Source organism: Mirounga leonina, unplaced genomic scaffold (assembly GCF_011800145.1).
Source record: "Mirounga leonina isolate KUSES-001 unplaced genomic scaffold, KU_Mleo_1.0 Mir_268, whole genome shotgun sequence".
In the NCBI taxonomy this organism is placed as follows: Eukaryota; Metazoa; Chordata; class Mammalia; order Carnivora; family Phocidae; genus Mirounga; species Mirounga leonina.
Window position 1 is genome coordinate 4,293,650 of NW_023270649.1, and position 18,684 is coordinate 4,312,333.

The following is an 18,684-nucleotide window of genomic DNA, read 5'->3' on the forward strand; positions in this document are numbered from 1 at the left end:
AAACAATGGTTTTGAATGACACACTGGATCAGATGGACCTAACAGATATATTCAGAACGTTCCATCCAAAAACAGTGGAATACACATTCTTTTCAAATGTACATGGAACATTCTCTGAAATAGATCACATAATAAGCCATAAAACAAGTCTCAAAAAGTTCAAAAAGACTTAAGTCTTATTATGTATCTTTTTCAAACAATGCTATGAAACTAGAAATCAACAACGAGAAGAATTTGGAAAGAACACAAATACATGGAAGTTAACATGTTACTAAACAATGAATCGGTCAGCCAAGAAATCAAAGAGGAAATAAAAAATATAGGTATATAAATGAAAATGAAAAAACAATGGTCCAAAATCTTTCAGATGCAGCGAAAGCTATTCTAAGAGGAAAGATTATAGCAATACAGGCCTACCGCAAGAGGCAAAACAAAAGCAAAAAACCCAAAACCCCCCAAAAACCCTCAAATAAACAACCTAATAACCTGACCTTACACCCAAAGGAGCTAGAAAAAGGAGAACAAATGAAACCCCAAAGCATTAGAAGGACGGAGATAAGATTAGAGCAGAAATAAATGAAATAGAAACTAGAAATGCAATAGAACAGATAAATGAAATCAGGAACCAGTTCTTTGAAAAGATAAGCAAAATTGATAAGCCTTTTGTCAGACTCATTGAGAGAGAGAAAGACGGAGGGAGAGAAGGAGAGAGAGAGGGAGAATTCAAACAAAATCAGAAATGAAAGAGGAGAAAAAACAACCAACACCACAAAAATACAAAGGATTATAAGAGCATATTATGAACAATTATATGCCAACAAATTGGACTACCTAGAAGAAATTCCTAAAAATTCCTAAAAACATGTAACTTCCCAAAACTGAATCAGGAAGAAATAGAAAGTTTGAATAGACATTATCAGCAATAAGATTGAATCAGTCATCAAAAAATCCCAACAAAACTAAGGCCAGGACCAGATGGCTTCACAGGTGAATTCTACCAACTATTTAAAGAGTTAATACTTAGTCTTCTCAAACTATTCCAAAAACTAGAAGAGGAAAAAAAAAAACTTCTGTATTTATTCCATGAGGGCAGCATTACTCTAATACCAAAACCAGATAAAGACACTACAGAAAAAGAGAACAAAAATCCTGATGCAAAAATCCTGAACAAAATATAAGCAAACCGAATCCAACAATACATTAAAAAAATCATTCACCACGATCAAGTGGGATTTATTCCCAGGATGCAAGTGTGGTTCAGCACCCATGAACTAATCAATGTGATACATCACATCAAGAAGAGAAAGGATAAAAACCATATGATCATTTCATAGATGAAGAAAAACCATTTGACAAAATACAACATGCATTCATGATAAAAACCTCAACAATGTAGGTTTAGAGGGAATATGCCTCAACATAATAAATGCAATGGATGAAAAATCCACAGCTAATATCATCATCCATGGTGAAAAATTGAGAGCTTTTTCCCCAAGATCAGGAATAGGACAAGGATGTCCACTCGCACCACAGTTTTTTAACATAGTACTGGACATCGTTCCCACAGCAATTAGGTAAGAAAGAGAAATAAAAGGCATCCAAATTGGTAAGGAAGTAAAACTTTCACTACTTACAGATGACATGATACTAATATATAGAAAACCCTAAAGATTCCACCAAAAAACTACTAGAACTGAGAAATAAATTCAATAAAGTCACGGGATGCAAAATCAATATACAGAAATCTGTAGCACAGTGGGGTGCCTGGGGGGCACAATCAGTTAAGCATCCAACTCTTGATTTTGGCTCAGGTCATGATCTCAGGGTCATGAGATCAAGCCCTGCCTTGGGGTCCAAGTTCCATAGGGAGTCTGCTTAAGATTCACTCTCTCTCCCTCTGCCCCTCCCCTCCTCATTCTCTCTCTCAAAAAAAAAATTAAAAAAAAAAAAAGAAATCTGTGGCATTTCTATACACTAATAATAAAGTAGCACAAAGAGATAAAAACCTATAAAACATTAATGAAAGAAATTGAAGACATCACAAATGGAAAGATATTCCATGCTCATGATTGGAAGGACAAATATTGTTAAAATGTCTATGTTATCCAAAGTGATCTACTGAGTTAGTGCAATCCCTCTCAAAATACCAACAGCATTTTTCACAGACTAGAAGAAATAATTCTTTTTTTTTTTTAAAGATTTTATTTATTCATTTGAGACACAGAGATAGAGAGAGAGAGCATTAGCAGGGGGAGAAGCAGAGGGACAGGGAGAAGCAGGCTCCCCGCTGAGTCAGGAGCCTGATGTGGGACTCGATCCCAGGACCCTGGGATCATAACCTGAGCTAAAGACAGACGCTTAACTGAGCCATCCCAGGCACCCCAAGAAGAAATAATTCTAAAATTTGTATGGAACCACAAAAAACCCTGAATAGCCAAAGCAGTTTGGAAAAGAAGAACAAAACTGGAGGTATCACAATCCCAGATTTCAAGATATACTGCAAAGCTGTTGTAATCCAAATAGTATAATACTGGCACAAAAACAGACATATAGATCAATGGAACAAAATAGAGCCCAGAAATAAACACATGATTATATGGTCAGTTCATCTATGATAAAGGAGGGAAAAATACACAGTGGGAAAAAGACAGTCTCTTCAACAAACTGTGTTGGGGAAACTGGACAGCTACATGCAAAAGAATGAAATTGGACCACTTTCTTATACCATACACAAAAATAAACTAAAATAAAAAGCTTTTGCACAGCAAAGGAAACAATCAACAAAACTAAAGAACAACCTGCTGAATGGGAGAAGATACCTGCAAATGACATATCCAATAGAGGGTTAGTACACAAGATACATAAAGAATTTATGCAACTGAACAACAAAAAACCCACAAATAACCCAATTAAAAATGAGCAGGGGAAAAAATAATGGGCAGAAGCCACAAACAGATATTTCTCTAAAGAAGATATACAGTTGGCCAATAGGTACATGAGAAGATGCTCAACATCATTAATCATCAGGAAAATGCAAATCAAAACCACAATAACACATCACACCTGTCAGAATGGCTAAAATAAAAAACACAAGAAACAAATGTTGGTGAAGATGTGGAGAACAAGGAACCCTCTTACACTGTTGGTGGGAATGCAAACTGGTGCAGGCACTCTGGAAAACAGTATGGAGGTTCCTCAAAAAATTAAAAATAGAATCACCATAGGATCCAGCAATTCCTCTACTGGGTACTTACCCAAAGAATACAAAAACACTAATTTGAGAAGATACATGCACCCTGATGTTTATTGCAGCACTATTTACTATAGCCAAGATATGGAAGCAACCCAAGAGTCCATCAATAGATGAATGAATAAAGAAGGTGTGATATATATACACAACAGATCATTACTCAGCAATAGAAAAGAATATCTTGCCATATATAGCAAAATGAATGGATTGCGAGGGTATAATACAAAGTGAAACAAATCCGTCAGAGAAAGACAAATACCATGATTTCACTTATATGAGGAATTTAAGAAACAAAACAAATGAACAAAGGGAAAAAAAGAGACAAACGAAAAACAAACTCTTAACTCTGGAGAACACACTGATGGTCACCAGAGGGCAGGTGGGTGGGGCATGGAGGGAATAGGTGAAAGGGATTAAGCAGGGCACTTGTCGTGATGAGCACTGAGTAATATATAGAATCATTGAATCACTATATTGTATGCCTGAAACTAATATAACACTGTATGGTAACTATTTTTTAATTTAAAAATATAAAGTCCATTAATTTAAAAAAAAATCGCTCAGCCCTTTATGGCGTTCCTGCCCATCCTATTGTGTCCCTGGATCTTCAATGGCAATGAACTAATGCTCAGAAATGCTTATTCCTCTTTCCAGATGACACTTTGCTCACTGTTCCGTAGATATCCGAGGGCTTTTCCAAGAGATCTTATGCCGCTTAACCAGAACTTTTAACTTCGGTTCAGGAAGCAGGAGGAAGAGTGGAGTCAAAATTATTGGGTTTCCAGAATCTTCTATGCAAACTAATCTTTGTAATAATTGGATTTTACCCATTAGGAGCCGAAAACCCTCCACGCGTTCTTCCTTGCCTACCAAGTAAGGTCCAAACTCTTTGGGGCAGAAGGAATATGGTGATGTTCACTGTATTAGAATAAAATCTACTGAAATTTTCTACAGAATATCTGCTCAAGAATGGATAACATACTTTACTACTCTTATTTTGAGGTAATATGTATAGTCTTCAAATATTGTTTTTACTGGTATCAGTAGTCCTTATGCAATTTTTTTTACAAAGTGAATAGGCATGGTGTATATTTGGTTTGAACTACTGGATTTTCCTTCAAAAAAAAATCTGGAAGAATAGGGGCGCCTGGGTGGCTCAGTCGATTAAGCATGTGACTCTTGATTTTGGCTCAGGTCATGATCTTAGGGTCGTGAGATGGAGTCCCTCGTCGGGCTCCACACTGGGCATGGAGCCTGCTTGAGATTCTCTCTCTCCCCCTTATCTTCTGCCCCTACTCCACCCCACTCACATGCATGAGCTAGCGTGCTCTCTCTCTAAAGTAAAACCCCCAAAACTAAAAATAAAAATAAATTGAAAGAATGTTAGTCTCTTTTTAGTTCTGGTGGTTACGTGTATCCACTTAAATATGCTTATATATATATATATATATATACATATTTTTGTTTGTTTGTTTGATGTGAGTTTTAAAACAATGTCCATTGAGCGCCTGGAATTAAAAATGAGAAACACCAGCATCTCACTTTGAGTACATCTTGTTTTCAGTTCCAACTGCACTTGCTGGTATGATTGTTTTTAGTTAGTCACATTATTCCTGCCATATTGCCATGGTTGCTGGCATTCATCTTCCGCTCTGTGACCATCATTTGCACAGGCTTCCGATGGTTCTACACTTAAATGCATCCTTTATGTTTGCAGTGAATCTTTCACCCTGCTGCTCTTGGTTAGTGAGGATTCGACCTCTCTCTCTCTGCCCGTTTTCTTCAGAAACACACATTCCCTGAATTGGTGTGCGTTTGCACACCGTGGTATCTTTTAAAACTTACAGACGCCTTTGGTTAGATTTTTGCAGCTGATACACTTCCTTTCAGGATTTTTTACATATTGTTCCACTGCGTACTAGTACTTCATGTCTGACATAGACAAATCTTACATTCCTAGATTTTCTCCCAGAATTTCAATTGAATTCCTTCCAAAACTTAATATAACATTAATTTACTACAACATTTGTTAATTCATCTATGTAAGTACAGCCTTGCGTTTCACCGTGCAATTTTTTTCCTTGCAGATTCAAATTTCCATGTATTCCAGAAATTTTACCTTGAATCACATATTTAAATACTTTTCCTGTTTCATTCATGCTTGATCTTGGCAGGGCACCAGTTTTACTGATGTTCTATCTCTTCTATCTCTTTCTGTCTCATGTCTGTTTGTTTTTGTGTCTTTCTGTCTTTGTGCCTCTGCTTCTGTCTCTCTCATACTCACTTTTCATCCTCATTTATTTCTGAGGCTCTGCCTCCTTCCTCCCATGTAATGTCTTATCACAGTTTTTCCTAAGGCTATATGTCTCTTTAAATTCTCATTTCAGAGAAACAACATTTTCTTTAACTGGTTTGATTTCCTGCACATCTCTCGGTTCACAGTTTTGGCTGCTGTGTGGTAGTCTTTCTGGTATATGTCTTCATCAGTCTTACCCTGTTCGTTTTTCCTTGCAGCATCTTTTTTTTCTTTTTAAGATTGATTATTTATTTGTTTGTTTGTTTGTTTGAGAGAGAGAGCAGAGTGAGAGGGAACACAAGTGGAGACTGGAGGGGCAGAGGAAGAGGGAGAAGCAGACTCCCCGCTTAGCAGGGAGCCCGATGCAGGACTCGATCCCTGGAATCATGACCTGAGCCGAAGGCAGACGCTTAACTGACTGAGCCATCCAGGTGCCCCAGCATCTTTTTAATGGCCCCTGGCTGGCTACCACCTTTTTAAGCAGTATCGCTTCTCGTGTTGGAAGGAGATGTCTATATGGATGAGGTACTTGAGCAAAATTTTGGGGAATGGACAGAAGGAGCAATAGTGATGGGCAGCTTAAGTCCCAGGCTGTGTCTCTTGGGGTTTTCTTAACTGTGCATGCCCAGTGGCTAAGACTTCTCCAGCCTGACAGCAAGTTATCTGGAGTCACACTGAATGTTTGAGTGTGGGTATTGCTCCTTGAACTTATCTTCACTACAGATTAGTAGTTGCAAGGCTATGTGACACCTGATTTCTCGTCCCTTTGCCAAACTCAAACCCACAGTCTGCTCTGGGCAAAGACTGCCCTCTGCTCTTTTTTCTTAATAACTACCCCTACCTCCTGTCCTATGCCATGACTGAAGCATGATGTAAGGAGGCTTCCAAAGGCAGCCCGTGGACATTGACCTAACTGTTGTAAGTAAGGAATCATAGCTTTTCCTTTCAGTGGGTGCTGCCCACTTTGGAAAACTCTTGAGTCATGCAGAAAAAGATGTCTTCTCTTGGTGTCCTCTGTCATTGTCAACCAATTTCTCACGTACTTGGCCATCCTTCTGCACCTACTGTGATCCAGGGCTCTAGAGGATCTCTAGTTCCATCAGAGATAACATTTTATTGTTTCTTAGTCTCTGGGCTGCTTTGGGTTAGTTTCATAGAAGAAACAAGACAGACATATATGTATATAACCATTTGAAATTGAAAGCCATTCCTTTCTTGCAATCCGGTCTTCTTTTTTTCTCCCCAATGAATTTAATACCAGAGAGAGAAGACTTGAAGAGAATATCCAACAACATATGTTCAAATAGTCACGGATATAGGGCACAGGACACTCAAAGAGAGCAGTGATGTACTTCTTGATGCTATTATGGACAGCCTAGAAAATGTTATTAGTGAGGATGAAGAGCCATAGGAACAAACCTGATGGAGAATTTTAACTCTATCAGATGGAGAGTATATAAACTACAGTAATTTTTCTCTTTAATGCAAAACAATTAGATTGCATATAGAGATAGCCGATTTTTTTCAAAGCTATTTTGATCAAAACGTACCAAAGGATACATTTTTCCCCTCTTTTTACCTTAATTTCTATTTTCTCTGTTCCCTTTGGATTCTGCCCATAGAGTGCATTTTCCCTGTTTGAGCTCGACGCGCTGTTGTGCAAAAAGTCTGTTGGCCCAGATGAGCACAGTAGATATTTACATGAAATGGCAGGGAAGGATCCATCTGGGGTGCATGACTGATGTTGGCAATACAAGAAGGATTCTGATTTGTTGTATAAATCATCCTGAGAGCCCCCAAGAGTGAACACGTAGGGGCTTCTTCTTATTTTCATGGTGCTTAGGATCACCTTTTAAACAGAGTTAAAATTAGGTCAAGTGTGATTTTGGAAAGATGATTAAACAAAGATAAGAGTTTTGATACCTCTTTCTTGTACCAGTTGATGTATTTCAACAAAATAAAAGGTTTAAAAGGAGGGTTCTTCAAAACTGAGAAATAGACCAACATAATTCTCAAAATTCATACCATTATTGTTGGGTGGAAATTAACGTTACTTAGTAATTTCATATTGTAATGGATTTATATTGAAGTAAAATAAGGTGACTTTAGGGGGAAAAGATCATAGACTTAAAGGAGAAATAAATCCTGTGTTTAACTCAGGGCTCCATATTCCATTGGGATGAGTGTTTTTCTTTCCTCCGATTATTCCTCTTTTCTAATGCAGGAAGGTCTTTTTTTTAAAGGATGGCCAATTTGAGTCAGTCATTACCAAGGCTTATTTGAGAATTAATCTGATATTTATGAGCTTATTTTGTAATAGGACTTTCTTAAAATATGCATAATGATGTCAGATTGGAAATGACTACCCAGTGGCAAGTGCAAACACTTTATCTCTATAGATGCTGCTGTGGGTAAGTGTATACTTTGGGGGTATAATACTGGCACTCTTCCGGGAAAATTCTGACCCTGGTAAGTGGAGAAAATAGCACAGAATAATGCTTCGTTTTTGACATTTTCTCCAAGCCACCATCTGGTTTGCGTTATGACTGGGAAGAGCGACCGTTCCAATCCTAAAAGGTATATGTAGATTTCTTTCTGTCAGTGCACTGCCTCTGAACTTCACAGGTAAGGACGGGGCTTGAGGCACAGCAAAAAACATCACACAGACATCTCCCAGCTCAATATTTTGTCCAAATGAGGTTGAACATTCAGCATGGAGGAGATCTCATGGCAATGTGTAACAACCCTACCTGTGGGCACTGGTCTGCACAATCAGCCCCATCTCTACTTCCCACTGGTCCAGTATAGAACCACCGTCCTCTTCAGAGCCCCAGCTGTGGGCCTCTGTGCCACCGCAGAGCTTGGAGCCTGCCCTAGGAAGTGATTTAGGACACAACATCCTGACCGAATCTATGTCCACCCTCAAGAAGAGCCAGCTGAATTCAGCGTGTGCTGCTGTAGGGCTGGACACAAATCCAAACAGTGCCGTGGGACACATCCCCATAAAAAGGCACGTGCTTCTCAGAACCTGATCTTGCTGTGTTTGTGCTGCCCACTGTGGGGGGATTTGCTGAGTTTTCAAAGAAGAGAGCAGGCTCTGAGTTTTCCAGGAAAAATAAGAGCTTGAACAAACAGTAGCAGGCACGCACTACTAGACTACAAAGAATGTTACCGGGCTCCTCTGATATTCAAGAAAGGCCCCGGGCAGCCCAGATGAAAGCTTCCTAACTGCACATGCCTATGCGCACACTTACCTCTTGCACCCAACAAATCACAAGACCTAGCACTAGCGAGATGGTGGATGCCCATGGTCATCCCCTTCCTGTGCCCCTGCCCTACCTTGTGGCATCCCTCTTCTCTCCTTTCCTAGCTGGACTCCTGTTACCCTCAACCTCTCCAGCATCCCGTGAAGTGCCCACTCAAACCTACTTCTCTGCTCCCAAGCTTCCTAGTCAAAAGCCCTTCACTATCCACCCTCCTGCATCAACAACTGATTCCCTCTGGTGAGCAGTTCTCTGCTAAAAAAAAAACGAGCAGGAAGCAATCTGATTAAGGAGGTGAAGAGGGGACTCACCCTCTTAGGGGTATTTGCATTTTCACAAGGGGATTAACGGACGCATTTGACACTGTCAGCATGGACTTTTGCATAGAATGCAGACCACTGGAGAGCAAGAATGAGCTCCCTTCGGTGCAGGAAGTGAGATTTGGCAGGTGGGAAGTATTTTGAGGGTGCTTAAATCATGCAAGCATGTGGCTGCTTCCTTGGTGGACCTGTAAACACACGTGGCTTCTGATGAGTGCCATCTCAAGAACTGGGGAGCGTGGCAATGAGAGAGAATTTTAGTTAGTGGGCTGTGTTGGGTTTGTGGGGTTAAATGGATTTTATGGGAACATGCCAGTATGATTCAAGGGGAGTTCCTTCCTCTGTGCCTCACCTCCACCAGGCTAGACTCTCAGCCTCTTCTTTCCTTCCCTCTCTCCTGGAGGCTTCACTTCTTGAAAGACAAATGGAAACTCTGTGCATCTCCTATGGATCCTTATTACTTTAGGACAAAGCTGAGGTTCCTTCACGAGAATCTTCACCATCTGGAGCTGAGAAGCTCTGCCCCTCTTTCTGCTTTCAGACTTTCATTCCACACCGAACTCCCACAAACACAAAGGACTCCCTCCTGGATTCTTCCTGCCCTGTACTGACAGCCCCATTTCTTTCCTCTCTGCAGTCTCCATTTGCGATCTCTGCTTCACTTTACTCTTCTGCAGTCTGCTCTTAACTCCCACCAGTCCCCTGGGCTGATGTGTCCAAGCACAGATAACCAAACCCTATGTCTGTCCTCTGTCCTGATCTTTCTTGGTCTTTTGGCAACACTGGAAGGTTGACCTTCACTTTGATGAAATGCTCTTTAGGCTTGTCCTAGGTGCCACCACCAATTCCTTTCTACCTGTTTTCATGGGGCACCTTCTCATCTATTAAGACCGAGGCTCTCAGAAAGGTATATAGATTCCTTCAAGCTGGGTATTGCCATATCTTGCCAAACTACAGAACCACAATGTCAATAGTAATATAATATAAAGCAAGAAGTGATTTGAGCTCCTTCTTCCCACTCTGTCACCTCTGTAGGTTCTTCTCAGCAACATCACGCATTGCTAAGCCTGCTAATGACATTTAAAAGTGCACATCTGTTATACTAGAAAATGGACTGAGTCCATTGATTCATTGGGCATACTCTAAATACCTCATAGAGATCTTCATTGATCATTTGTCCAAATTACATAATTGGTTAGAAATAAAGGAAGATACTTTTATATAAGCTAATTAGAACACATGGGTGTTGGTTAAAAGTGCCAATAACATTGGAATTTGTGGAACTTCATCAAAGAGCCAACTTCTACCAAGACTTTCTCTTCTGATGGCTTCTGTACTTTCCTCCCTTGACGGCTACAAAAAAATGCTGCTATGAACATTTGTGTACAAGTTTTTGTGTGGGTGGACGTTTTCCTTTCTCTCAGGCAGACACCTAAGAGTGGATTGCTGGGTTGTATGGGCAACATTTGCTGTACTTTTTCAGAAACTGGCCAGGTCTCCTTGACCCTGTAAGCCCCAAATGAAATTAGGTACTCACTGCTGTTCTTAGATCCTGCTCTGTCACTCTGCAGTGTTTGTGACAATTTACAATTGCACCTTTATGTGTGTGATTCCTTACTGTGTGTCCTATACTAAATTACAAGTTGCATGGAGGAGTCTGGGCCACATCCATCTCGTTTACAGATGGGAACCAAAACAGTCAGGGGAATTCGGTGGCACTTTCTTTTCCCCTCGAACTCTTGGGACACATGCTGAGCTATTTCTTCAAGGAGGTTCTGGCCAGAGAATGGCAGGTGAGTGTTCATAGCTAACATGAAGGAGTAGGCAGCTCACGGGTCTGCAGGCACTGTCACAGGACTTGATCCGCCTGTCTCTGGGGCCGTCACTGGGACCCTGGGAACCATTTAAGCAATGGGCCCAAGGCTGACTTCCATCATCCTAATGGAGAATTTTCCCTGGATGCGGTGAGGTGGTGGTGGGATGGGCCATTTGCAAATAGCAGTTTGGAGGAAAGAAATCAAGGTAGAGAATAGAACCTATGTTGGAAATAGTCTAAGGGAGGGGAGTGATGGGTGAAAAGCCTCAGTCTTAATCCTTGAGAGGCCTTCACGACACCCTCCTTTGGAATAACCACACGCCATTCCTAAGGAACTGGAGAGTCTGGGAAAGGGATGACTCTCAGTGACCTGCAGTGTGGCTGGAAACACCCGCAAACTTTGTTAACTCAGTTCTGGGCTTGAACTGGCAAACAACTTGCTTCATCAACACAACTAGGCATTGGTAAGAACATCAGCAGAGAACAAACAGCTCATCACACACAGGCCCGAGAAGTACTTACAAAGAGATGGCACTCAAGAATGATATTTTTCAGTGTTTTCTGGAGATAAGTTGAGAATACCAAAGACCAAAGTAATGAGGGAGCTGTCTCATGCATAGACAAGTGGTACCATCCAAAGACCTTAATATTTCCCCAATTAGAGGGCATCTCAAGCTTGTTTAAACAAAGTATCTTTCTTGATAAAAATTGCTAGTGCAGCTAAGGCAAGCATGTGTTCTGTGAGGCCTTAGACAGTGTGAGTAGATAGCTATCTTTAAATGTAGGATCCACTGTTCCCAGGCAGCACCCGTATGGGCTGGGTCTACACCAGGAAGGTGATTACAGGACATCAAACATCCCTTTTTTTACTCTAACTACCAAGAAAACTTATTTCTTTCCCTATGGTTAAAGATAATTATGTTGGGAACAGCTACATTTTCTGCAGCATGAAGGGAGTGTAACTTTATGACCCTGATCCTCAGCCCCACCACTTCATAACCAAGTGGACTTTTGAGTTACATAACCTAATGATGAGTCGCTTCCCTTAGAGGTAAGAGAGGGGAAGCTGGGAGTACTCTCAGCCACTACACAGAGCACACAGAAACAAAAAGAGCAAAGCAAAAGGCAAGGATGTACGTTCATAAATAAAAAGTGCCTAGCTCATGATGAGCACTCTCAACAAATGCTAGACGACCTAGTTTATGCAGAAATTTAGAGTGTTTTGCAATTTTCAAGTGATCTGCATATGTGAATACTTCATCCTAATTAAAACTGTTTTGAGTTTTTCATATTTCAGCAACTATCTGGCTCTTTGCCTTTCTTCTCAAGGTAAGCGCTTTTCTATAGGAGCCAATAGGGTCTTGGTTTTGCCTTCAGAGAAGACACAGAGCATGCACCCACAGAGCAGAGGCGAAGGAAGGAAAGGTTCCCTCCAGGGACACAGGCTCTGCTGGTGCTCTGTCCTGGGCCTTCTGTGGATCCCCTGGTTCTTGGCTGTCTTGGTTCTCTGGATTTCTGACTACTGGTGTACTTGACTCTGGGTGGTTGACTTTTCCTGGCTGGTATCACTGTGTCTGGCCTCTGGGCTATGTTAGAATTCTAATCCTTTTTAGGTGTGTGTGCTCTGCTTCCAAGTCATCCCTAAGGCCCAGCTAGCACTGGTTTCTTACCTGTCCTGCCGGCGCACTCAAGCTGTGCAGTCCCCGAGCCCTCTCCTTGGTGGTACAACCCAGGCTTGGGCATGACTCACTGATTACATGCACTGCCAAGACTTCACCCTTTCTCTTTGTTTATATGGAAGGGACCCCAAGAGGTGAGCCTGGGTGATGACTGAGAAGTTCAGTGATACATAAAGCAAGGCACAGACTCAGGGAGAGGTATAAAGTGCACACAAGATCAAAACAAAGCAAGCCATTCCTCGGGAGGCCAAAGATCATAAAGAAAATATTAGCAGCAGCTGGAGGAAAGAGACGGATTGCTCTCAAATGTAGGTAATTTAATCAGAACGATGGAAGTCAGATAACAGAAACTGTATCTTTAAACGGTAAGAGGAAATTTAATTTCAAACCACAATTTAATAACCAGTGAAGACAGCCTTAAACAGTGGTGAGACAGACATGTTTAGACAAATAACTGAGATAATTTGTCATTGTGAAACCCATCTATGTAAACACTCAATGCTGTTACTCATTGACTGGGATTTCTAGAACAATCATAAAAGTTTACGCATAAGTTGGCTTCCTTTTTTGTTTCTGACTTTCACATGGAATGTGTTCTTTACTACCAACTATAGAATTGACATGACTTACAGAAAAATAACTATTGTTTAGTTAAATATCGATCCATAATTTACTAAGACTTTGAATATCAAATGCATACCCACTCATTCCTAGAGTGGATTTTGAAAATATGCCATTTTAAGTGACTTAGCATTACATATGAATTCCCTATCCCTTTGACAAGGATTTTCTTAAGTCAATGTATTTGATGGCATGTTTCCAAGGCCTCATGCTTGTTAAGAAACTAGAGAACATTAAGATATTTAAATAGTTCTTTATAATTTTTATGCCCTAGAGAAATATATTATTAACATTATGGTAAATAATTGCTAATAGTTTAATGTAAAGTACTCATTTCATATGCGATGTTGGAGAAATGCAGGTAGAATTTGGCAATCATGGGTTTCAGTCAACAAAAAGCAATGCTTTCATACAATGCCTTAATACTAATGGGATAGTCTGACAGTCTCCAAAACAACTTTATGTCAGGCACTTGTCATCCTGTGGAGAACCAGGAAGAGAGAGGTAACTATTAAGTCCTTCAAAAGCCACTTGGGTCAAAAGATGCACAGAAAAAGTTAGCTGATTTGAGGAGCAACCAAATCAGGTGAGGCAACACGTTGACCTGAGTGCAAGTCTTACATTTCTACCTCCCCGCCTTTTGCAGACTTGATAAATACCCTCGGATGGGCTCTTACTCGGTTCTGCATTAACAGAGGATTTTTTCTGATGAAACATTACAACCAGGATACACATCCTGTGCCTAATGAAGGAGATAAAAGTGCTATGTGCACAAGATACTGTTAAAGAGACTCACAAGAAACCAGAATATTTTTAGGTGTTCTGAAGATCCGGTCTTCAATCACTAAATGTCCTTTGTAAACCAAGTATCTTCAAACCATGGAAACTGCTGGAAAATGCCACATGATCTGAAACAGTGATTGTAAAGTGCCGTTCACTAAACCATCCATTCTGTGTTTGGTATTCTCGTTCCATGTGTGACGTCAGCCCGTTCTTCAGACCAACACCCCAGAGTGTGCATTACCCCCATTTCACGGGTAAAGAATCTGAGGTAGAAATGGAGCAAAATGAGGCAACACAACTTTTTAGTGGTGGAGCCGGGATCTGAATTGAACTCTATGTAATCTGAAATCCTTTGCTTTGCTGGGGATAGACTTAGGTCAGAAAGCCTCCATATGAGGCCAAGGAGGTTTGCATTTTATCCTGTGGAATAGGAGAGGGTATACAACATGAAGCAAAGGAGTTAATACACATATCTTTTTTATTATAAAACTCGGTTATCATGTGCAAATTTGTTTTTAAAAATCAGTAACACCATCCAAAACACGGCAAATTTAGTGTCCAACTATTATATTCAAAGGAAGAGGAACTTCAGTGGCCAAGAACGGATCACTGTTTGCAGAGCAGAGACGATCCATATGTCTTCATAAGGCAAATTCTCTTCAGGGTAAAGCAGGTGTCTTCCAGACCTCCTTTCTCTCCCATAGCTCACTGAACTCCCAAGTGAGGGAGTATTGGGAAGAAGAACCCTAATATGTAGTCATTAGTACGTTCTTAAAAGTGTTGAGGCTGTTTCACTGAAGAGGAATTAAGAAGAGACTGATTGTATCACATCTCAGGGGCTGTCATCAATACCAAATGCTTCCAAAGGAGGTGCAGTGGGTGGGTAAATGCTAGCTGCCTGCTAGGGGAACACCGTGTAGCAGCCATTAATCCCTGCATGTCCCCAACAGAGCAACTTTCTTGGCAGGAGTCACCCTGGTCTAAATTGGCATTATTATTATTCCTCTGTGAAACTGATGGGTCGTTAGTGGGATGTCATCACTAACAGGCACTGGGGCAATGAGGCTGATGTAGGAGAATAAGAAAGACCACGTGTACCTTGGCCAACAGCCAGTATTTTCCTTTGTACAAAAAAATAAGAGTTTCGCCTTGGTCATAACAGCAAAAGTAAGAACAACGTATGTGAGATCAAATTTACCCTAGAGGAAAGTGCACATTGATCTAGAGCTAAATCTTTGAGAGAAGCATGAGAGCACTTTGTGTTCTTCATGCAAAATGCCTTAAGGATTAGAAAACAGACATATTTTGGAAGAAGGAGATATCAAATCCAACAAGTGATAATTTCATAGAGACCTTTCGTTTACTGCTCTCAAAGGCACTAATGTTTCCCTTACAATATATAAATGCCATTTTACAGTGTGAGTGCTGTTTGGCTTTTTAAAAAAACAGGTCAAAGAGTCACACTTATGTCTTGCATTTGTTAAAGGATAATTAAAAAAAAAAAAAGGTAAAATCAAACTCCCATACACAATGTGAACTGATGTCAAGGATTTTATTCAACTCAATTAACTGGTGAGGGATCCAGTAAGATGTTACAACCAGTTTGAGGGAGAATTGAGAGAACAGACCCGTACACTGATGATCAATAATGCTGAAATGAATTTGCTGAATATATAAAACTGATCAACAGCCAGAGGCAACCATCAACAGACAACCAACACTGGGCACATTCGCATTCATTACCATGACTTTGCTACCACTCCCAGTTGGAAATTAGCTCCATGACAATCAGTGACACATCAGCAGGCAGGGTGCACCCAGGGAATGAGTTCTTCCCATATTCCAATGCCTTTCTCAACATTCCCGCTACAAAAGGCCGAGTAAATCCAGTAAAAGGAGTTCACTGCCAAAGTGTGATGTCATCAGATAAATGACCGCAGAAATGTGTTAATAAGGCTCTCGGTCACACTAGGTATGTATTCTGAATTCAAATTATATTTGCATCAAAGGCTGTGTTAGAAATATGTCTGTTTTTAGAGAAGGGGGATGGTTTTTTGTGAGGTAGAAACCACATCCTCAAATGTGGACATGCTCGTAGATGTAAGTAAGATACAGGCCACAGTTATCTTCATACTGAAAACAAACTGCCAATGGCACTGTTCAGAGTAGCCCTCTGAGTGGAGGTCCACAGAGAGGATTTGAGGGCATGGCCTCTGAGTGGAGGTCCACAGAGAGGTTTTGAGGGCATGGCCTCTGAGTGGAGGTCCACAGAGAGGTTTCTAGGGCACAGAAAGATGGTCCATTTTGCTAATAAGGAGAATGATTTCTCAGGGCTCGTACATGACGTGGTGTTTCCACTCAGATTGCAAATGAAATGCAGATATGATCTCACTCCTATCAGCTGCTATAGCACATTAAGACTAACACTTAAAAAAGTGAAGTTGTATAGGAAGTATATAAATATAATCTATCTGTACATACATATATATACACATATATGTGAGCACATAGATGTATGTACACATATTTAACTGTTTCTAGCCAGGGTTTAGAAAAACTGAAAAGGAAAAGAAATGAACACAAATAAAATTTAATTTTGTCTTGGGAAAGGAAGCATTTTACATATATATGTATAAGTATGTATAAATACACAGGCACATATACACACACATGCAGGAGCACTCACAAACAAGCACGTGTATGCATGTGTATCTGCCGCACATGACTATTACATGACTATTCAAATGCAGTAACATTGAATGATCATTCCCGTATGATTATGCAAATGAGCGTTTCCGTCTCTGTTCTGGGCTGTGACTGCTTTGCTGTCTCTCAGCTGGGATGTTGAGGTTTGTCAGCACTCGTCAGGGGAGGCCAAGCCCACACGGGCTAGAAGGCCAACCTCACGGGCTGGAAGGACCGCTCAGGTGCCGTGGGTCACCCGTGGCGCCCAGGGAGGCATGGCGGGCCGCTCATTCGAAGGGCGGCAAACCAAACAGCTCAGGCTGGAAGTCCTGCAGGGAATCCAGCACCAGGGTGGCTTTGGACGTCAGGTGTCGGTGCAAGTTCCTATCTGGAACCATGACCACCTGCATGCCGGCTGCAAGGGCCGCCTCCACGCCATTGGGAGCGTCTTCAAACACGAGGCACTGTAGGGTGAGGAAGAAAGACAAGGTTGAGACGGCCTTTTCCGTAAGCCGGCAGCTAGACTGGGTTTTCATGATTTTTATTATTGACCTGCTCAGCGGTGTTGCTACGGTATACATGGACACAGAGATGAAGGGGAGGCTTTCCAGTTTGTGAACCGCGGTCAGGCCAGCACACTGGGTTTTACCCACGGGCCCGCGGGCTTCCCACAGCCGTGACTTCACAGGGGACCGCGTTCCGTCCCTGCTGCCAAGGCGCTAGCGACACGTGGTGCGGGTGGACGGCAAGACAGGATGCTGGGTTAATGTTTTCTTGGAATCATACAGATCTGTGCCATCAATAATTGAACATTCAGAGCACTACAGTAAAGTGTGTGTGTGGGGGGAAACACATGTTTTAAACATGAAGTCACTCCAGAGCTGAAATGTTTCAGGAACTGCAGTGTGGAAAGTGAGTGGCTCTGTGTGTGCACAAGGCATGCAGCAAAAATCTCTAGCACCAAGACCAGCTGCCAGGAGCGGCATCTCCTCTGATGTACTGTGCAAACCCACCCTATTATCAGGACGACTGCCACCCCGTCAGACACCCACATTTAAAACAGGGTCTCTGTGCACTGTGTTTATCAGGCAGCTCCTAAACATCCAATCCCACGAACAACGCCCTGGGACTCTCCAAACGACAGATCCTAAGTCTATGAATGGGTAGATCAGCTAGTCATCCAACATCACTCTCTATGCAGGAAGACACGTACCTAGAAAGCTCCCTCATTCCTGAAACAGTTTCATTCTCTTCAGTGAAGATTCTACTCTGTAGGGGCCAGACATGTGTAAAGGGGGCTCCAGTCATGGCTGTGAGATGCTCCCCCACTGTTCCCACTGTTGCCCTCAACTGACCCCTAGCTGCCAGCAGGTGCCAAGGTCACACCTTTCCACCTTCCCAAACCCTTGTCCCCCTCCTCTTACCACGAGAACTCTGTCCCCGATGGGTAGTGGCAGCTCACTCTGCTGGTGACCCGGCAAGGCTCAGGGACACTGCTCTGGGTGCAGTGTGACACTGCAAGTTCTGCATTCTCTGGGGCCTTGAGGTCCCTGGAAAATACCTACACATTCGCACTCAATCACACAAACACAAGTGCACAGACTCTTACACTCACACACAAAGGAACTGGCACTCAGGCACACCTGTGCACAAACTCACACACACTCAGGCACCCACACTCACAGACATGCACATCAGACTCAGAAACCCGCACGCAGATACACATGTGCACACTCATTAACACTCATGTACATTCAAACACAGACACACCTACGGCCTTTCCTGGTGGAGTGTTCTGGAGCAGGTACACTGACTCTTTCCTTTTCCCTTCCCCCTCCTTCCCTCCGGCCTGGGGCTAAGAGATGTGAGCCGTCTCCCCTATGAGGCAGAAGTAAGGACCCAGTGAAGCCCTACGTATCATCATGACACCTCAGGGTCAGCACGAGGCTACCCTCACAGAGGAAGCTGAGG

General features: G+C 41.8%; 1 protein-coding gene across 1 annotated transcript in view; it reads right to left on the minus strand.

The window, feature by feature from the left end:
• Positions 1-15,023: 15,023 nt before the first annotated feature.
• PUDP (pseudouridine 5'-phosphatase) overlaps positions 15,024-18,684 on the minus strand; it is a 78,414-nt gene continuing 74,753 nt past the window's right edge. The window contains exon 4 of the mRNA XM_035029674.1: positions 15,024-17,177. Coding sequence (XP_034885565.1) covers positions 17,001-17,177 — 177 coding nt within the window. The 3' untranslated portion in view covers positions 15,024-17,000. The remainder of the gene's footprint in view (positions 17,178-18,684) is intronic.